The 22247-nt window shown below is 48.7% G+C and overlaps 1 protein-coding gene across 1 annotated transcript in view; it reads left to right on the top strand.

The window, feature by feature from the left end:
* GALNT17 (polypeptide N-acetylgalactosaminyltransferase 17) overlaps positions 1-22247 on the top strand; it is a 220355-nt gene that overhangs the window by 181382 nt on the left and 16726 nt on the right. Inside the window, exon 7 of the mRNA XM_074594579.1 lies at positions 19866-20051. Coding sequence (XP_074450680.1) covers positions 19866-20051 — 186 coding nt within the window. The remainder of the gene's footprint in view (positions 1-19865; positions 20052-22247) is intronic.

Here is a 22247-nt window from a genome sequence, read left to right on the forward strand (position 1 = left end):
TCCTTTTTTGGTGTGTGAAAACTTCGGGGTTTGGTTTTCATTTAGAAAATGCAGAAAGGGAAACATCACCAGTGTGAAAATGAAATACAACAATAGAGTTTGCTCAAAGCCAGGCATTTTCAAGAAAAACAGCAACTACAATGCCATTGTCCTAAGTAATTGTTGCTGCCTTTTGGAAGGAGTTAAATACCCCTTAATTGTTGTTCCGCAGATAGTGTGGGGTGCGACCCCTGACAGCGCATAAATTAATTGCTACCTTTTAAACCGTGCATTTGCTTAACAGCTGCTATTAGTTCATTTTAAGAGATTTTACAGATCTGGGAGTAAACCCAAGTCCTTCTGCCATCATCACGAGATGCCGTTGGCAGTGCCGAGGCTTCGGCTGCGCTTTGTGCAGCATGTGCGTGACCCGGGAACGCATGATCTTAATGCAGATGGGGTGAAATCCTGTCTCCCTCCTGCTCGTATGGATCTCAAAAGAAATCAAAAGCAGCTGGTGTTGGACCGGCTTGACACCGCCGCTGCTGACCAAGGGGTTAATTGCTGGTGTGGTGGTATGGGCTTGGTGAGGAGCGTCCATAATTCAACGTCGTGTGCGTATTCTCCCAGTGCTCCCAGTAAATCAGTGCAGTGGCAGGTCAAGCCTGCGAAGCTCCAGGAGAGCAGGGTCTGTGTTTTTGTTCTGCTCTGGGTCGCCTTGCCTGGGACTGATGAGAACGAATTTCATGATTGCAGCGTTTTTCATGGAAATGGAGTGTCCCTGGTGCCTGGCAAGCCCGCCCTGACTGGGCTGTGGCTCCCGGGTGGGATTTCTGCTGGGGACCTCAGTGCCTGCCCCATTGTGGCTGGAGCCAGGCCGGGCTGGGACTGGGCGGCACAGAGGTGGGGTTTGGGCAGCGGATAGCCCCAACCACCTTCAGCTGGGTTTTCCTCAGCAGGAGGGTGTTGGAGACCTGGGGAGCGCGTTGGTCCCTGGGAAAGCTGAGTCATCTCCCTCTCTGGTGGAGGCATCTATCTCAAAAGTAATTATACCGAGATGAAAACAGTCAGTGACAAGCTCTGTACCAGCAGTTTGAGTTCAGATTCTCATTTCATGCCGCAGAAGGATGAGTAATTCTAAATAGCTCGAAAGACATTTAAAAGCACCCAAACCATGACAGACAGAATATAGCAAATGAGAACAAGGTAAGTTATTACATGCTTTGTGAGCATATACAAAGCCCTATTATCACCGGTACACCGATACACACATTATCGGGGGGCTGTGTACCTGTAACGTGCTTCTCCGGCGCGGGGCAGGTTTGGGGACGCGGCGCCTGATCCTGTCTTTCCCCAGCAGCGCAGAAGGCTGTCGGCTCTGAGCTGGGTTGGGTAGCGATGAACGCAGATGTGCCGCCGCTCCGTCGTGGTGCTGTCAGCAGGAAACCGCGTATTCAAAAATACGGGGGAACGATTCGATGGTGGAAGGAGAGTCTTGCTCTCTGCCCTTAGACAGAAAGCTAAAAATTGCCAAGGAGGCAGGAGGAGAACGCCGGCCTTTCCCTGTCTGGGCTCCCCACGGAAAAAAGGAAGATGGGAGCATCCAGGCAGGCTTTTCCTCTGCCTGCAGCATGGTGTGCGTAACTGTGCTTCGCCGTGTGCTCGAGCTCCTCATTTACAGCAAAGATCAATGAGTGGCTTCCAGTTAAACTAATGAAGCAGAGCCGAGAGGCACGTCCCAGACCTAGAGCCTCAAAGGAGCAGATCCTTTTGCACCTGGATGCATCTTTTTAATTTAAAAAAAAAAAAAAAAAAAAGAAGTCTTACCAGGGTATTCTGATTGCGGTCTCAGCCCTGCTAGGTAATGATGGCCTTGGCACCTCCCAAACGAACCGCTGCTGAGTTTGGCGTGTGGGACCACACTTAGGGCTGATTTAAAGCCTGTTGAAGTGGATGGAAGCATTTCCATTTTCCTTTAGGGACTTGGCTCACGCTTCACCAGTGTAATTTGACGTGGAGCTAGAATGCGGCCCAGGCTTCATTTTAGAGGGAATTTGGTTGAGGGAGTTTGGTTGAGGGCTTTTCACTTCTTGAAGGTCTGCAGTGACTTTAAGGCTGCCTGGTGGCTTACAGGTAGAATCAGATAAAATCCCTGAACGTGCCAGTATGACTGCAAGCCCACGGAGAGCGTCGGAGCAGCCCTTCTCCTGCGTGACCTTGCTAGAGCAGAGGGAGCGTCAGAGGCAACCTCCGCGCCTGCCGCGATGGCCCCGCTTCCAGCAGGTGGTTCAGAAAAATTTGAGGATTGCAATCCGGGAGCCATCAGGGTGAGATCTTCTGCTTTTATGCTTTCTTTCCATCTCTTGTGGTTCCCGTGTGTTAAGAGGAAACTGCTACATTGGTCATTTTAAAATCGTACCAAACCCAGTAATGCCGATGAATTAGGCACTAATAACGATTGGTGTTGAAAGCTAAACAAACGCACGAGAAGTGAGTCACAGTGTCGTCATGACCTGAAGACACAGCGCTGCTCATTGTCTCTTTTCTTCTGCGTTATTCACGTTATACATTCCGGTTTCCAAAACTCATTATTTCCCTTTGGGTTTTGAAATGCATTTCAAAAAAAGCCTGAAAAGTTTCCAGAACTGAAGTTAAAGAATGCTCTAGTTGATGAGAGTGTTTTGTTTTGCTAAATCTGAAATTTTGCTCCATTCACAGCTTCTATATTTATTATAATTTATTATAAATTTTGAACCTAATTGCAAAACCAAAAATACAGACACTCTCCATTCTGATGAGCTCTAAATGAGGCTTGATCCGTTATCTTGAAATGCTACATTTCCTTTTTTTGGCGGAATTTCATTGAAATCGCCATATTCCAAATTTTTAAAGAAAAGGTTTTGAGATGCTTTTGACGCATCTCTGGTTTCAGATGGGGCCAGATGTTTATATACTGAATATATACAGCAAATACCTGCGAGGTACAAGTGCGAGAACAGAGCGGGGCACCTCCTCATCCCTGTCCTTTGTATTCATGGTGCAGTAGAGTCTCCCAGAGCAAAGTATAGTGCGCTCGTCCCATAGAGCTGGTCTTAAAAACGTGTCCTGTGCTGCTGCTCTGGGCTTTGTTGCCTCTGTCATGCATTTGAAAGGAATAAAATAGAAGTAGCTGCTTCAGCAGAGAAGTTATTGGCGCTGGGGCACCTTTGAATGGCAGGCTTCGTGTTTGGAGGCAAAAGCTGAAAGGAGACATTTTCCATTTTATGATTTTGTCTGTGGAGAAAGTCCTTTTAATCTCAATTTAATGAAAGCTGGCTCAAGATGTGTGACTGTGAGTGCTTGGAAGAGGCAGGAGGAAAAGCTTGAAGTGGGCTCCAAAGCAAGATGAATCCTTTAGACGAGGCAGAGTGTGGAACGTGGCTGGGTAACCACCGTACGCTCAGTTGTCTCTAAGTACGGGCTACTTCATTTAGATAAATGGCTTGGGAAATACTTCATATATACATGGTGGGAGAAGTGGCAGAATAAATTAGCTCAGTGACAGTTACAGGAGGAGCACCCGTCTTTTTCGGTCTCTCAGACTAAAAGAACTGAGAACGGTCTGGCCTCGTTAATTGTTTACTCTTTACGGGTGATGTCTTTCATCCTTCTGCACTCCTGCTAAATGGCAGGGATTGCTGTTTCCACAGATAGAGCAGTTTGAATATGTTGGTGAGAGTGCTGGTATAAAAGCACCCACCCACCCCACCTGGGCATCAGTAGCTTCTTCTGTTGCTCTTGCCCTTCGCCGGTGCCTCACAAAAGTCCATGAGCTACCAGAAGGCCCTACACAACAGGTCCTGTTGCCCTTCCCATCCCTGGCGTGCCAGCATGTTGTAACAGGTGACTTCCGATATATTAGGCCGGCTGAGAGAGGGAACAGGAATGTCCCCTCCGTGGACCAGGGCCGTCTCAGAAGCTGTGGTGCCTTGGCCTGAACGAGATGTATCTATAAGATACTAGATGTATAAGCAGATGGGTAGCAGGAACTTGGCCAGATGGGTGGACGGCATCACGAAGGACCTTAAACTTGCTGATTTTCTGGGGACGTAATATCTGATGGCAAAACTGGTTTGTCCCCACAAGGTAGGATGATTAATACTGGCTGTTAATTTCCAATTGTGGAAGCCTGCCTCGTTGTGCCCTCACTGGGAGCTGCCATGAGTACTTGAGAAGCAGCTGTGCTTTTGCTGGGTTTCCGTCCTGGTCCAAAACAAAGAGCTTGTTGCCTCTGGGTGTTGATGCCACCAAGGTCCTGTAGATGTATGGCACGCAGCCCAGCCTGGGAAGTTGTCTTCTGCTGAATTGCTTCATTGTCGAGGCAGAGCATGGCCAAACACAACAGGAAAGCCCTGTGGCGTTGCAGGTTGTGCTGTCCCATCCTAGCTGCACCCACACCACGTGGGCTCCTGTTTGTCCATTTTCTCCCATACATCTTCATCTGGAAACTCTCGCTCTTCATCTTCTTCCCATGAAACCACACTGCCCGCATCTTCTCAGCTGCTCTCTGGAGGCAGCTGATGTGGAGGAGCTGTTGTAGCACTGAGTGAAACCCAGCTGCGTCAGCCAGCCCTCCTGTAAGAGAGCTGCTCGTATGAAAGAAATTCAGACTCTTCCCTGGACTCTTTGCTCTCTGGCTGTAGCCAAGGGAGAGGAGAGCAGTTCACCTCCAAAGCAGCCCGTCTTCCTCCCCTGCCTGCTCCAGTTAGCCCTCCCCAGTCTTGGAGCTGCAGGAAGGAGAAGGGCTGGAGGGTTTCCCACAGGGCACTGAGTCCGCAGCACAGATTTAAAATGAGAAGATGGTATTCTGTCCAGGCAGTTGCAGCAGAGCCTCTCTGGCCTTGCACAGCAAAGCTGCCAAGAAGGAGCAAAGCCCTGGGAGTCAGCCTGTGCTCAGCAATCCAGAGCTCTGCTGCTTCTCTTAGAGGCCGAAAGAAAAAGAGGGAACATTTTTAGACAGACCAGCCCTTCTCCATGAGGTGGCACACTCTACTCCAGGCAAAGGATAACAAGTGTGGTTTTTTATTAAAAAAAAAATCCCTTCTTTGTTGGTGCTAGCTCAAACTGAGATTAGACAGTCTCACACGGCCAAAGAAGACAACAACCCTATGTACCGGGGTCGTCTTGAATCCCATAGAGCCCCATTGCATTAAATGCCATCAGAGCCCTCTTCTGGCAATGGCCTGAAGCAAATTAGTTGGCGAGTGATGGGAAATAAAAGCACAGGTTGGGATGTTCAAGACGTATCATGGTCATGACATGCAAGAGCCCTGGCCTGGCTTTTGCAGACACTTACAAATAGTGAGCTGCTCCCCCCATGGCTGCTCCTGGAAAAAATACGAAATTAAATCTTGCACGGGGTTGTTGAATACAAAGACTTCACCTCTTTCTCCTTAAGTGACAGATTGCCTGGAGCTGGGGGCAGGTGTCACCATGTGCTTGCCCTGTTCTTCATTCTCAGCCGTGGATACCAGCACACGGTTGCCCTTGGAGAAGCCACCAGGCCATGGGTGGGAACACACGGAGGAGGCGGATGCCATCACGTTGGGCAGCCTGAAGTGCAGCCCGATTTTGGCAGACTCGGAAAAAAGCAATTTTGACTTAAAATACAAATTTCTACAGCAGGAGCCTGTTTTGTGTGCTATTCCAGACTTCAGCTGAAAAAACAGAAATATTCTCCCTGGAAATGTCTGATTAGAATATAATCACCATTTTCACACTTTCTGGTGCTTTTTTGAGGCTCTCAGTTACAGAGGATGGTAATTGGTTTCTCTGTGTTAGAATAAAATACCTGAGTGTGTGCATTTGTAAGTACGTATACATATAAACAAATGAAAACATTAATTGTTTTTATCAATATGCTTCATTGGGAAAAAAAAATAAATTCGTTATGAGCTCTTTTTACAGCTGTCTAATAGCTATTCAGGTGATGGTCTGTCTGAAAGCAGCATTGTGGGATTGTATCGCTTCCATGGCAGTTATTTCTAATTGGCAAATCAAGGACAAGAGGAGTCGGGGAAGAACGGATAAAAGACTGTGCTCCTGTTATTAAAATGCAGTCTCAAAATCGGCCTGTGCTGAGGGAAATGTAGTGCCGCCAACCAGGCTCGCAGTACCTTGTGCCGGGATTGAGGGCATCGTTATTCCGTAGAGGTTTTTTTTTTTTTTGAGGAGGAAATTAATTAGTGGCTTTGAAAAGGGATGTAATACGAAAATAGAAACAAAAGGATGTTAGGTGATCTTAAGCAACAACCGTGCACTGGTAGAACTGAAATTCTTAAAAATCTATTCAATATTTAGCAAGACTTTTATACATAACGGCATGAGGGAAAGCGCCTCAGTGTGGTAACCGCAGTAGTATCAAATGAACGTACAGCGTCCTGTCACATTGAACACGTGAAATGTTAGCGTATGTTTCTACCACTATCTCTATTCTGCACATTTCATGCAAAATAAATAATGTGAGTTCCTAAACTCTGCAAATAAATCAGTGAGCTGAGTCTATGACCCGTTCAGAGGTGGTGTGATTTGCTTTGATCCAGAGAGTTCAGATGAAGCTCCTGCAGCTAAGCTGTGGAGCATTTTGGGAAATGACGGTTCTCACCAGCTTCCAGCACGGCGTAGTTCACTTGAGAGATTTGACTGTTCAGAAAAACAGTGGGATTTTTGCACATCGGAATTCCTTAAGGTTTATCTTTCAACACTTGGCAATATGCCTGCGTTGCCCACCTCTCTCCTCCTGATTCAGCTTCTCTGTTATAACTTTATTGAAGCTCTTTGATCAGTAGAGACTGACCTTTAAAAGCCTCCTAACCACGTCTTCCTTGTCCACCAACCTGTTGTCCTTATAGACCCCGGCCATGGTCCAGGTCCTTGTGCGCTATTTCCTTTGTGGGCAAAAAGGAATAGATGCCTTGATGCTTCTCACCTGTGTTTAGTTGTCTCGTCTAGCAGAACCACACGATGGATGGTCCCATCTCCTCCCTGCTCTAGGGAACCTAGAAATCATCTCGGACCACGTTTTCAGTCTGGTACCTGTGGACACTGGCTGTCCAGGAATTATTTTACAGTGTCTGTGAAGAGGGTAAGAAGAAAACGTTCCTTTGTGATGCACAATAATCTAACTTGGAGAAGTTCCTGAAGGGAACTGGAAAGTTTCACAGGACCCAGAGATTAGAAACACCTGTAAAACACCATAGTTGACATTGCAGTTTAAAATATCTCTAAAAGTCCCACTGTACAAAATAATTCCTTATATTCCAGTATTTAGAGCAGCCTCAGCTGAGGTTAGACTGCCATTGCACTAGGAACCATCCGCATGTGCTGTGACAGCCTCTCTCCTCATGTGATTGTGTCTCAGTTAGACTAGACGAGTTGTAAAAGGAGAGAACAAAGGTAGATAGCACGGAAATAACTTGTCAAGATGTTCAGTGGAAGAACCAAGACAGTATTTCACACTTTCTCTACCCTAGCCCGGAGGCGTCCTCACTCTGACCTCCAAACATCTGTCTTAAGCATCTCTGCACAGAAATTTTAGAATAATTCAGGCTAGAGGAGACTTTTGGAGGGCTGTAGTCCACTTCCAGCTCAAAGCTGGCCAAGCTTCAGAGTCGACTCAGCTTTCCCCAGTTGAGGATAAAGAACAGAGGCTCCACAGCCCCTCGTGGTCCCAGTGCTGGATGCTGTTGTGCATCCTGGCTGTGGGAGCTGAGCATAGGGGAGGCATCTTTTCCTGTTCACGTTAATATAAATAGTTTGAAATCAAAATAGTCACAGAACCAGAGCTCGCCATATGGTGCATGTAGGAGGGAGGACAGCAGCCCTGGGAAGCTCCAGCCGCGCACCCAGCTGGCACTGCAGGGGCAGAGGGGCTGCGGCTCTGCTACCCACCCCTCTGCTCCCCAAGAGACTTCTTGGACTACGTACATCTGCAGGGGAAAAATAAGGAATTTGGGATATTTCAGATTTTTCATAAGCACAAACAAATACTGAAACAAGGAAGTGGTTGTGCCTCCGTGTGTTTTATCTTTTGCATAAAGTTCCTGCTTGGACCCGTCAAGTGCAGCCTTACGCACATTTTTGCTTCCATCCCTTCCAAATCGTCCCCCTCGCTGCACAGCCTCGTCCTCTTGGCTGTGGCTGTTGTGTGCTGCTTGAAGGGTTGAATTTCTGGCTGCTGCAAGCAAGCTCAAGTCTTCTGAAGTCAGTGGCCGCCCGCCTGAAGCATGTCTACATCAAGGAAACGCTGTAGTCTTTGTTAAACTGACATCTGAGTATGAGGCCTGCAGCTTGCTTTGGAAACTTTCGAAGATGAAAGAGAGAGTCCGGATGGATGTGCCACCAACGTAACCCGATGGTCTTGGAGCGTTTCATGGCTAGATCAAGCAGCTGCGTCACAATTACCACCCTAAACGCTGCCCCCGAAGACAGGGCTTCCAAATTTAAAATCACAGCTCCAGCTAAGCGGCTCTTCTGTCCCAACGGGAGAAGTTTCAGGAGTTGGCCAGACTTGAAGGAGTGATGTTCAGCAGATGATCGTGCCTACCATGTTGAGATGAGCAGCTGTTAGTAAGTTATTAATCTTAGAGAGCCTTTGCACAATGCTTTACCTGCGCACGTACCGGAATTCTAACATCGTTTTTCAGCGGAAGGATGAAGGCTGTCTGTGACAATGAGCTATCAGTGGTTGTGCCGATGATAGCTTCAGAGCCACGGCAATTGCTCAGGCTTTAAACTTTCGTACTTGCAAAGTATTCATTATTTCAAAGTACGAGATGGCTCCACTGAAGAGGGGATTTTAACGCTGCCAGGGAAAATAAGCAGATGGCAGAGTGACTGGCACGAATATGACAGAGCTGCCCCAGTCTCTTGACCATCTGGTTTGGACCTCTGTTTAACATTTCAAACTTGTGCACACTAAGTCCGTCGGCAGCAGACTTGGTGCTGGGAGGGGAGCACGTTGGGCTGTGGCACACCACAGCCCACAGACGAGGGTGGCTCATCTCCGCAAAACGGGCAGAGACTTCTTCCCCTCTAAAACAAGGGCCAGACGACAGCCAGGTTCCAATTTTCGCTTGTGCTGCCTGAGCTGCCCGCAGGTCGTGACTAAAGCGACAGCCTGGTGCCTGTGGCAGCGCAGCATCGCTCTTGGCTTTGGCGGGACCAAGGAAACGGGTTTTGCGCTGGGGCTGGCTCCCTCCAGCTCTTCTGGACATCAGCTCTGAACATTTCCTCACGTCTAACCCACGATCAACTAAAATACGGCAATAAAATTGAGAGTGGAGCATTTTTCAAAGGAATGTCTATACCGCTGGTGCAGACATGTCAGCTGGTGGCAGAGCAGGCCTCAGGCACCGGGGATGGGCAGGACCCTCTGATGCCCCTCCTGAGAAGAACAAGATGTAAAACGAAGGTAGAGTGCCTTAGATAAACCCGACCGTTTGTTTCAACGCTGTTGTTCAGAATCCTTTTTGAGCATAATGGAGAAAGACAGCAGTGAAATCATCAGAGAGCTTTGGAGACGTTGTCAGTCTGGCTTTGAGCACTGACGAGGCAGGAAACACCTCGTGTGCGTGTGTGTCTGTGCGTGCTCACCGGCGGCCGCACCAAATAGCACGCACACAGACACCGCGTGCGTTTCCTCCCTCTATGTTTGCATGCTCCGGTTCTAAACTCATTAGCTGCTCTTTTTGACAAGTTACTTGAGCAGAGGTTAGGCTGAGTCACACTCGGTTGTATCCATCTATGAACGTCTATGGAGGAGCTCGGCTTCCTTCCAGCGCCTCCTCCATCAGCGGTGATGAGAGGGGATCTGTAATTACAGCTCACAGCAGCCGCAGTCGTGATGTGCTGGAGTTAAGAGGGCTGGAAGGGGCTCGGTGGAGCCGGGGTGCTGTCAGCTCCGGAGCTGCTCCATCACGCGCCTGCATCTCGCTGCATAAATAATTCTGTTTGAGAACTGCCTCTTATGGTTAAAATGATACGTGGCCCCTTCCCCCCGCCTCCCGCCTCTCCCCACGTGGAATTGCGTTAGTTCGACGGACAGTCTGCAGATAATTTTCTCTAAAGGCTTTCTTGCAATGAAAAACAGATCAAAATTCTGTCGAACTATTTACGCTATTTTATTTTTACAGCTTTGACAGAAATGGTAATAGGGAAATGAGATCAAGATGCTTTTGGTACATTACTGGCAATAAAAAAAAAATACAAAAGGCGCAACCTCCAAGGAGTTCAGGGTCAGATCCTGCCGGTAATTTCTGTACTATGAGCGTGTAAAGCCCAGCATGCTGTTCTCCTTCAGAAAGGGCTTACAGGTATTGTTGATGCTGTTTTTAAGGCACTTGTCTTTTATGAGTCTGTAATAATCTTTGCATTATACTATTACAACATAATCAAGTCCTTGTCACGCTGCCAAGGCTGATCAGATAACGTGAAAGCACTGAGGAATTTTAGTGCTGAACTTATTAGGAGAGACCCAGATTTATACCACGATAGTTGCAAACCACTGCAGCATGGAGCTGGGTCTTCGTGCTCAGCAGGAGCGCCGGTCTCAGCCGTACAGGGGCTGGCGATCCACATTTTGGCTCCAGCTCCAGCCAAGGCTGGGAGTTCAGGGGGGAGAGCATCTCCCCGGTTTCACCGAGCATTTGCAAGATGTGGATTTACAAATACCCCCTTCCTCTTTTTTTTTTTTTTTTTTTAAATAACTTTTGGAAGCGATAAAACAGCAAAGCTACAGCCACTCTGGTTGCTATCGTTTAATTTTTCAGGAATTAAAATATCAGTCCCAGTGCACTGAGAAGCAAAATGCTCCTTTTCGGCAGTTTATCCAAGCCAAGAGGATGCGGATACTTGTCATTACAGCTAATCCTCCCCGTGCTGTGCTTTGTGATCGCAGCCTTTTAAAGCCTCCCGCCAAGCCCGTTCTTAGGTATCTTATCTCTGATAAAGTCAAATCAATACCAGTTGTAGCCAGGAACGATGCGCTATTTAGAACGGGTTGTGTTGCATTTGTTGGAGAAGGACGGCATAAATTTTGCATTGGCAAAGCCTCCAGTTTGAGTGAACGCAGTTGCGGGGTGGGGGAGCGTGTATCATTCTCCTTGAACCGGGGCAGCGCAGAGAAATCGCCGCTTCGCATTGACGTGAAGCTTGCTTTATTCTAATGTCTCCAATATGGCAAATGTTAAACTATTTACGTTCCTTGCTGTGTTAAGAGGATGGAAACCACCGCTATTACCTGGTATTGCTGTAGGTTAGAATTTGCGGAGTGAATTGTGCACCTGAGTTCCACTCTCATTTGGCATTTTTAAGTGGCCATTATAAAAGGAATGAATTTAGTAATCTCAGCAGGTAAGACATTTGGACACTGGACAATCTGGACCTTTCTGTTATTGGTCTGGCACGACATAGCCAGGAACCTGTCCAAAGTTGTATCGTCCATGCGGATAAAATGTGAGATAAGGAATGCCAAAAAAGAAGAGAATTTATCGTTTTAAATGTAGTATTACTCTCTCCTCCTGCTTCCGTTCTTGGCTTGAATGGATGTGGTCTGAGATGGTCAGGCCAGGACATGGGCCATTCAAAAATCATATTTTAAGGTGATGGCAGGTGAATACCACGCCTGATCTGGCTGCTTGGCCCTGTTCCTCTCGGAAAGGGTTTCCGTGGCCTCATGAGAGAGAAAACAATCATTTAACAACGAAATGCCTTTTCCCGTTTCAGCTGCAGGATGCCGAGTCTCTTTACTTCTTCACAGAGGTTTCCAAGATAATTCATTAGTTGTTCAGGGTGAAGTTGTGTTGAGATTTCCAACAAGATGGTCTCTGTTGAGTCCGTCAGTGCAGGTGGTGTCCCTGCCCGCATGGTGTTGCCTTCTTCTGAGGTCGATGTACCAAAGAGTTTGTCCCTCCCCATTCTTAGAAACACTTCACCATCCGATGGGTCTGTTTTTGGGTCCTGTTTATAGATACAACGCTGCAGCTTTGCTGGATCTATGGCAAAACGGCCTCAAAGGTGGTACGGTCGCTGCTGTTGTGTAAATTCTCACACCACCAGCTGTCCCTTGATGTGATCTGTGAAAACGCACGTATCCAAATGAAAAGGCAGTCCTCTTCAAGGAGTGCTTGCGTCCACCTGCAGAGACCCTGAATACTCTATTTCACTGCGGTGGAAGTAAAAGGTTCCCAAACAGAGCTCTTTTTCCTTCTTTTTTTCTCCCCTCAGTACGTGGCTTCTTAACTCACCTTCATGTAATTCAGCTTAACGTTTCCGCTGAAGCTCGTGCTGTGGTTGTTGCATGAGACAGTGGCAGTCACAGTAGCTTGAGGGAGCACTTCAATGATGATACAGGATATAGCGTGTATATATATATGTAGAAGATACAAAATATTGTCGAGCTCGCTGTGTGTGAGTCGTGCAACTTCTGATTGTCGCCCATAAACAGGCGTCAGCTAATGGCGTGGAGGTGTTTGTTTATCAATATTTGGATTCAGCAGGCTTGCTGTGGTACGTGTCTCTCGCCGCGCCGTCAGAAGGACCTTGTGCCAGGGGTACAAAGTACTACAGCTGAATTACACTTGTAAGTACCAAACCGTAAGGTTTTCTAGAGGAAGCAAGGCCAACACACCCCGCCTTTGCTCTGTGCTGAGGATGCTTAAATAACAGGCACGTCCTGCGTTACTTCTCTCTTCAAGAGGAATTTTAAGTGTAAGGGCCGGTTGCTCCTGCTGTTTACTCCTCCTTGTCCAAGCCGTCGCTGTGGGAATCCTTCACCCCACTGCCGGGGGGTGAGGAGTTTGGCTCTGGCTGCCCTGCCCCACCTCGGCAGGGTCTGCTCCGGCCGTGGCCCTGCCGAGGAATTACAGAGGTTTTTGGGGAGCGACTTCTTCATCCCATTCCTGACCCCATTGCCGCTCTGGCATCTCGGGAGCCGGGACGTGGCAGCGCGAACTTGGGCCTGGGGACGTCCTCCCCCGATGTGGGACCAAGCAGGGCCGAAGCGGGAAGAGAAAGGACAAAACCAGCTTCAGCTACGTAGCTGGAAATGTATCTGGAAAAGTGTTGTTTCTTCTGACAAAAGGAATAATTTGGAGAGATACCGTCTCTCAGAACTATACGAGGGAGCGTGTGGAGAAATGATTATTTCTTTGCCTTTTTTGCTGTTCCTCAATTTTATGATTTAGGTCTTTGTTCCGATACATTCCTTATTATTTTAGCTGCCCTGGGTAATTGTGTTTTTCCCTTAACTTAGGAAGTTACTTTTAAAAGAAAGGAGGGGGGGCGAAGATAAGGCAAAGCTGTTAAATGGGAAATCTATTGCTAATTAAGGCACGGTTTTGCTAATCACCTTAGAAATGAAGTTATCAGCTGAAAAAGCCTGGAGTTTGTGTAATGAAAGTTAGGAGCGGGTTTTTTCCCCCCGCCCTGTTTCCTTCTGTCACAATACATTCCGAGATTAAAAGTTTACCTTACAGACTCATCTTGACACCATTAGACATGATGTCTCTTTGCATTAACGGCAGGCGGGCTCGAGCTGTTCTAGGATATGTTTCAGTCTGAATAGTTAAAATTTGGCAAAGTTATAAGCAACTAAAGTCGGGATCCTTTAATGGGAGCCGTCGGTGCTCATCGTGGATGTCACGCCGCGCTCTGGCTAGAACGTCCAGGACCCAAGGTAGTCACTGTCCCTTCTTATATTTTTTTTTTTATTCTTATTAATGATATCCCAGGGATGAGGAGGAAGCAGAGCATTATGTAAGGCAGCGGCCCTGGGGGAGCAATAGTACGGATTTTGCTCTGGAGATGGCGACGGATGAGAGGAGAAGGTGCTGTGCTGGGACACCGTCCCGGCACTCCCCGGCTGGCAAGGGGGAGAGGAGCCCCCCCCCCGGCCCAGTTTTGCCCCTGGTCTTGCAGAAGTCCTTCTCTTTTTCTTGATGCCAGCTTTCTTTGTGCAAAAAACAGATGGCGAGCCCAAATTCCCCTGTATGGCTTGCAGCCACGTGAAGGGAAGCAGGACGTACGAGTTATTCTGTCATCCCAGGGGAAGCAGCCCCTGCGTCAGTGTTTTCTGATGAAAATATTCTCCTTAAGCTAATAATTCTATCTTCTGCTTCCCTGCCAGTGGGCATCATGGCATAGCAAGGACTGTTTGCAGAAGGCTGGGGAGGGGAACAAGGTTTTCTTAATACATACGCATTAATTTTTTTTAAACGTATATTAATCTTTTTGCTGATTCTTCTTCTAGAGCTGCGGCCGTGCCCTCCCCTGTGTGTGTCCTTTGCCGCTCAGCGGGTGCTGGCACCCGCAGGAGAGAGCCCCGAGGGACCCCTGCTCCGTGGGGGGAGCGGAGGGGGACAGCATGCGGTGGAGGAAGCAGCTCTGACCTGCCGGAGAGGATGGGCTGGGACAAGGCAGCAGCTCCCCGTGCTCAGCAGCATCCTCCTCCTTGCCCCAAGTACCATCCAAGCCACATCTTCTGGGTTGCTCCCTCCAAGCAAACCAGACCCCTAAAGCGCTAATATCGCTGGCGCCACCAACCTCAAGGCATGAGCTTGGCCAACCCCTCTGACATGCGTTGCTAGCCCTGCTCGACTGGAGAGCGCAGACGATGCCTGGAGCCTGGTGTGGCACAAGACGGGCTTTCGGCACCCTCCTGGGTGGTGGGTCTCCTCTGGGTCACCCTTGTCTGCCTGGCTGGCTCCTTGGACATTAGGCAGATTGCCAAAAGCCCTTTTAGTTAAATAATGCTCCTTGGGAGTAATTGCTGGCTCTGGCAGACAGGAGCAAAGTAAATTGATAGCTGCAGTATATTTTTGAGGGCAAAGGGGATCCTGGGCAGTAATTGTTCTTAACTGTGTAACACTTGGAAAATTGTTTCTGCGGCTGCTGCAATGAGCTGGTCAAGTGAAACTGGGATTTTCTTGCAGTCTCTGTTACATGCATAAAGGGCCATTGGTACGCTGTGTTTTCTGAGCAGTCTTCCCTTCTCCATTACCAGGAGTGCAGTAACCACCGGGGACGTGCGCTTCCCCAGGGAATGGCAGGGGGCCTCCTCCCTCATCTTGCTCCCGGTCCCCTCTAACTGGCATGGACACCACTGCTCTCCAGGATGCTCCCAAACGCTGCGGTTACTCCTGTCCTAGCCAAATGAGCCAACAATGTGCCCTTGTGGCCAAGAAGGCCAATAGCATCCTGGGGGGCATCAAGAAGAGTGTGGCCAGCAGGTGGAGGGAGGTCATCCTCCCCTTCTGCTCTGCCCTGGGGTGGCTGCACCTGGAGCGCTGTGTCCAGTTCTGGGCTCCCTGGTTCAAGAAGGACAGGGAACTGCTGGAGAGGGGACAGCAAAGGGCTACCAAGATGATGAGGGGACTGGAACATCTCTCTTATGAAGAAAGGCTGAGGGATTTGGGTCTCTTCAGTCTGGAAAAAAGACGGCTGAGGGGAGACCTTATCAACACTTATAAATACTGAAAGGGTGGGTGTCAGGAGGATGGGGCCAGACTCTTCTCAGTGGTGCCCGGCGACAGGACAAGGGGTGACGGGCACAAACTTGAGCATAGGAAGTTCCACCTAACCATGAGGAGGAACTTCTTCGCTGTGAGGGTGGCAGAGCTGCCCAGAGAGGTGGTGGAGTCTCCGTCTCTGGAGACATTCCAACCCCGCCTGGAGGCGTTCCTGTGCCACCTGCTCTGGGTGACCCTGCTCTGGCAGGGGGTTGGGCTGGATGATCTCCAGAGGTCCCTTCCCACCCTACCATTCTGTGATTCTGTGTAAAAGACATACAGAGTGCTCCATAAGAGCACTGTAAAAACAACTGTGATTTTACAAATGGAAGCCAGAAGGCTGATGGCAGAGGAGGTGTCTTGGCTGGGAGATGCACGTGCACAAGAGGCGCCTGGACCTCCCTTGAAGCTCTGCTGCCATACTGCGTCATGCCGAACCTCTCCCCATTTCGGGTTATCCCCAGTGCAGGTCACTGAGGTGCCGGCTCTTTCCCAAGCGCTTCACGCACCCATGATGCCTTCGTGTTTCCGAAGGGTGATTAGAAAGCAGAGCTGGGTCACCCCATCACTTCATTGCGATGAAATCTCATGCTCCCCAAAGTTTGCCTCCTGCATGTGCAAAAGCTTCTAGAAAGTAGATGGCCGATGCAGTTTCAGCGGTACTCGGATATTTCACTGCTGGTGAGGAATCGCTGCTTTTCCATGCTGGATTCTTAGGACGGTCACATTTTGCCTGGAAAATAACTGCAAGTATGTTACCCACCAGCTTTCTGAAAAACACATCAAAGATCTCTGGATGATGGATTTGTTTTCCATTTGTTTCTCTGGGATTTCTTCACTAGAATTTAGTGTTAACCAGTTATTTATAAATCCAAGCGTCTTTCTGTATGTTTGATTACTCCCGTGTGTAGACTGATGGAGAAGTTATTGAGTCACCGTCATTTACTGGAGGGGAATGCTTCTATTTTTAATTCTGCGTCTCTTTACGGGTGAATGAATGGCAAGCTAATAGTCGTGTTGAAATTTGAATGTCAGAAAATAAGGAAGAAACTTGAGACTTGCTCGTCATGTTTAACCTGCTGTGTTACATACTCTATCTGAGTCTTTAAAGATGCCTTTACATACCATCCATGCCTATTTTATAAAATTATCATGATTTCAGCCTGTGTAGGAAGCAATATAAAAGACTCTGCCTTGTTAAATAGGCTAAACATGAATTAATTTGACAATACCTTATTTTTCTGATTGGTCTTAATGTTGTGCTGGCTCTTGATTACCCATCTGCTGTGAGGTAATTCTTCAAGGAATTAGCAGAAACAACGCGCTGGACTGATTGTCCTGTTAATGCTGCTAGTTGTGGTAAATAGAGTATCTGATTTGCTATGAACATGAAAGAATTTACTTAATAGGAAGGTAATCTATTTGTTAAAGGTCTTTGGTGGGACAAATGGCTGCTCAATAGGGACATAAATGAAGGTTTCCCAAGAACCTTCTGCCGTCAGGGGCTGAGCGCCCCAGGGATGAAGTTGCTGCAGGTTGGGACGTCAGGGCATCAGCGAGGAGATGGCTTCCAGCCTTGCTGGGAGGTCGGAGGTCTGCTGAGCCCTTTTGGTTGTGGCGTCTCGCAGCTCGTCTCATTCTGGCACCAGGAGAACAAAGCCTGGGGCCTTTCTTGGGGCCGTTCACGGCTCCACAGTCATGGTTATTGCAAGAATAGAGCATCACGCCGAGTGCGTGGGGCATTACCCCTCACGCGTGATGGCCGTGGAGGATGTCCCCTGGATTGTGGTCACCTGTGGACCTGTTCACATGCATTTCTGGATGTCAGCAGGAACAGAAAGTCCTTGCCAGGCCACATGAGAAGAAGCAGCATCTTCCTGGGGCCATGGTTTACTCCTCTGTACACCGAGGACAGTGATGCCGGCTGCCACTTGGCCGATTCCCGTGTAATAGTTCTCCCTGCTCCCATTGTTATCATCAGAAACGTTTATAAATGCCTTGTAAAAACAGTTAGATTTTTTAATTTATAATGATAATGTAGGTTTTATTTAGGAGATGGAAGTATGGCCTTTCCTTGCATAAGTGCTTTTTTCGAATTAATTTTTTACTGATCTCTCTGGAACTGGCTTGTGGATACATATGTGCACGATGCCCAGCACTCTTTTTCTCTCAGCTTATTACAACATGCATGTTTCAAGATAGTTTGCACAGATCTTCTAGAAATCTAGGAAAGCTGTCTAGAATAAAGCCGTATGACTTCTTTAACTAAAGCATGGAAAGGCAATATTGCACCTTTACTGCTAGAGGCGAGCTGGCTGGAAGATGACATTTTAATTGCGTCATGGTTTTTACGTTTTTGAAATAATTATTCTTGTCTCAAATCAGGACAAAACCTAACACATCCCCAAAAGTACAAAAACGGGTGGTGCTGGGGATCTTCCAGCCAAGAGCAGAGCTCGATGCTCCTATTTCACCGAGACATTGAGAAACTAAAGAACTGAGCAGGCAAGAAATGCGGGCACTTTCTGTCAGACTACGGCCTTGGGAACGTGCCTTTAAAAATATGTATTTTTTTTCTTTAGAACTGCCTTGTTCACTTCTTCCTTGCTTTGCCAGCCCGTGGCCTGTTGCGAAACTTTGAGCAGACCCTGTGGATTTGCTGGCCAGAGGCGAGCATGGTTGCGGCCGGGCGGGAGGGACAGAAAGGTCAAACAGCAGAACAGGGGCAAAACGTTTTCTCTTTTTTTTTGCTACATGTTTACACACCAGCTAATAAAATGGAGCTCTGATTTTTTGACGTGGGCTCCTATAATCTGTAGCACTCAATTCGTGTCCAGTTTTGGGCACCTCAATACGAGAGAGAGATATCGAGGCACTGGAGCGAGCACAGAGGAGGGCAACGAAGCTGGTGAAGGGCCTGGAGAATAAATCTTACGAGGAGCAATTGAAGGAGCTGGGACTGTTAGTCTGAGGAAGAGGAGACTGAGGGGAGACCTCATCACTCTCTACAACTACTTGAAAGGACATTGTAGAGAGGTTGGGGCTGGTCTCTTCTCACAGGTAATTGGCGATAGAACAAGAGGGAATGGCTTCAAGCTGCAACAGGGGAGGTTCAGACTGGACATTAGGAAAAAATTCTTCACTGAGAGAGTGGTCAGACCCTGGAATAGGCTGCCCAGGGAGGTGGTGGAGTCACCATCCTTGAATGTGTTTACAAGTCATTTAGATGTGGCGTTGGGGGTTATGGTGTAGGGGAGAACTTTGTAGAGTGGGGGTCGATGGTTGGACTCGATGATCCCAAGGGTCTTTTCCAACCCGAATGATTCTATGATTCTAATCAAGAACAGCAGGAGCAGCGGGATCGCCCCAAGGGAAGAGGTCTCCCTCCTGCGCTGCCCCTTTCTCCTGTCGCCTGGGCTTGGGAAGTGCCCGTGCCCTGCGTTGGGTCGGCCAAAGCCACTGCTGAGAGATTAAAAAGGGCAGCTGATATGGCCAGGAGGCTCCTGGTGCTGGCGGGAGAGTGGGTTGAGCGGGGTCGGTAAAATTTAGGGAAGGCAGATGGGATAAAAGGTGGCGAGCCTGGACGAGATCCCAGGAACGACGGGTGTTGTAGCAACTGAGCAAAATGATAATGCAGAGCAGACTGCAAAATAGGCGAAACTGGGATTATTAGACCTGTTTGGCATATGTGTTTGTAATGATTGCACGGTGCCTGGTGTCCTGGATCTTTAATTTAAGATAAATAACTTCTTGGTGAAGTCAAACAGGGAGGGAAGAACCCAGGTATGGCATGTCTTTCCCTGAATTCCCTTTCCATGTGATGAAAAAACAGATCTCAAAAGATTTTATTAACTTGTAAACTGTGATTTAAGGGAATTTTAAACAGCATGTGAAAGAAAAATAATGAACAAATGTTTTCAAGTGGGAGAAATCTGTCCCTGCCATATGTTTCACTGAGTCATCCCTTCTGCAGGCGGAGATCTTGCAATTGTTTCAACTATTCCAGTCGCTAATCCTTTTTATTTAGTAGCAACATGCCTGTAAACTCAGCACCCGATCCTACAGCGCATTAACAGCACGTGCTGGATACCGGATCCCTCTAAAATTGACGCGTGTTTTGCTCTGGGCAGAGGTTAAATTCTCCCCGTGTGTCTCGCCTTTGAGCAAAGACCAAACCTGGCGGTGTGTTGCCACTTGCCAGCTGGATGCTGTGATGCTCTGCGCTCGCCGGGACGGTATACAAGCCTCAAACTCCACCACTTCTTTCTCTTTGATTGATATGCGGACCCTTCGTGTCACGGCGGAGCCCAGCGCTGACGGTGTTGTGCGGTTGCGTTGCAGGTGTGGCTGTGCGGCGGCAGCATGGAGGTCCTGCCCTGCTCCAGGGTGGCTCACATCGAGCGCAAGAAGAAGCCCTACAACAACAACATCGGTTTCTACACCAAGCGCAATGCTCTGCGGGTGGCCGAGGTGTGGATGGACGACTACAAATCGCACGTCTACATCGCGTGGAACCTGCCGCTGGAGGTATGGCCATCGCACCCTATCCTAAGCCTTCACTCCGGTTAAAAAATTGAATTACAGAGCATTTAGTGGTCCTGGGTGAAGGAGAGCGTTAAATACCCCAGGTCACATCCCCAGAGTCAGCAGAGCTCCCTCGGTTTTGACGGAGATGCTGCAAAACTTGCAGACTTTGGAGGATTTCCTACTGTTCGCATCAGCCTTTTTATTTTCATTTCTAAAAATTAAACCTGTATTGTAGTGTTTATCTCCCTGTTGAGTGTTTACACAGCGTGAGGTTATGTCGTTACACTGCTCCGCAGATGGAGTCTGTCTGTAACGTCGGTTGGCAGAAGATTATTAATATCAGCATCATTAGTGCAGGAGGTGTTTTCCTGCGGCTCAGGCAGGTCGCTGTCGCGTTCAGCCCAACTTGGGTTCCCAGCTGGCAGATGCTGTCACAGCCCAGAGCTCGCTGCTGATGGCGTGTGGTCCAGGTTCCTGGGCCGTTTGCTTTCCCAGTGCTGGGAAAGTCAAGGCCATTGGCGCTTAGATGCCGTGTTCAGAGGTAGAGGATTGGAGGTTGGTGGCTCACAGGAGATCCCTTCCCAGCAGCACCACGTGCAAGCGCTACAAAACCACTCTCTTTAAATAGCTTTGGTGTTTATATTTAATTTCCGCACAGAAAGGGTTAGGTTTTCTTAGATCTGACGTGTTATTTTTCGTAACCTGGCCATGTCACAGCCTGGTGTGTCTCTGGAAACCCATGAGATCCCACCAGCAAGACCATGGCCAGGGGACGAATCCTGCACGTGGACCTCTCTAGGTAATTCCCTGCTCTGTAGGTTCCAGGAGGGCTTTGTGTAGGTCCAAGGCTGCTGCTTGGGCTCCGGTCTCTGTGCAGCTTATGTCTAATCATGAAACCCAGGAGCATCTCCTGCCTCCTGGCTCTGATCACTGCCTGGAGCGCGCTGGGAGCTCCCTGGGCTGGGCCGCTGCCCCCATCTCCTGCCTCTGGTCCTGCCAGAAGGAGAAGAAGGGCTGGTGGGGAGGGGGAGGCAGCGATGCTGTCTGGGTGATGGGTGGGATGAGGGTTCGGGGTGTCCCCCGACACCCACTCCACCAGCAGTGTGCGAGCGCTGGGCTGCCCTGTTCAACGCGAGGAAGAACCGTTGCCACGAATGGCCAGTCCCCAGGTGAGCTGTTATTTACAGCCACCCTTTCAGTGCTAAAAATAAACACCAAATATTCGTACCTTGCAGATCCCACCCCTGCAAAGAGCTGCTGCGGTCCTGATCCTGCTGTGGCAGCGGTCCTGGCTGGCAGCTCCGGGGCCTTTCGAAAAACATTAAAACATAAAAACATGAGCTGCTGCTGCTTTCTGAGGAAAGGTTCCATCTGGGGAGAGTTACTGGCATTTTGAGCCACGGTAGTTGCCGCTTCGAAGCGCAGTAGAGAGCACCGGGTACCTGGGAAGGGTCGATGAGCTGCCTGCGCTGCCGGTTTGGCGTCCTGGGGGGGCTGGGGAGTCCTGGATTGGTTCGTTACTGAGAAACAGATGAATCGTGATGGAAAGAAAAGCTGTTTACCCGGCGAGCTGCAGGAGGGCGCTGGCTGTGATGGCACTGCTCCAAGCCTTTGGAGGGGCAGAGCGTTGCCCGTGGGACTGCGTGATTCCAGGTCCCTCTTAAAAAAAGGTTACTGATGGGCAGGGCTCATCAATTCCTGTGGGTTCAGCCCCGATCCTCGGGCTGATTCCTTTTCAGAGGTGAGGCACCTGCTCAGGAACGGCTTTGGAGCGCGGCAAAAAGGGATTAAAATTCTTTGGGAAGCCACAGGTCCTGTACAGCTTGGAAAAGGCAGATCCCAGGAACGGGCACTGGGGGTGGGTCTGGGGAAACAGGTCTGGGTTACCCTAAAAACAATTTGGGATTCTTTTTTTTTCTTACCAGTGAAATTGATGTTTAATTTTAGAGAAGCCTTGTCTGACAGGTGGTATTGTGCAGGGGGGTGTCGATAGACGCTGAATTATTTTGTGATGCCCCTGTACTCAAAACCAAGCCGAACCCCATGCTCTGAATATTTCAGGTGCCGACTGGTTTGTGGTCCCGCTTTGCTCCGCGTCCCGTCTCGCCCACTCAGATTTCAGCCTGTCCTACCTGCCTACACTGAATCATCTTTATTTTTACCTATGAGCTACCAGTCACGCATTAAAATGGTGTC

Source organism: Larus michahellis, chromosome 7, assembly GCF_964199755.1.
Source record: "Larus michahellis chromosome 7, bLarMic1.1, whole genome shotgun sequence".
In the NCBI taxonomy this organism is placed as follows: Eukaryota; Metazoa; Chordata; class Aves; order Charadriiformes; family Laridae; genus Larus; species Larus michahellis.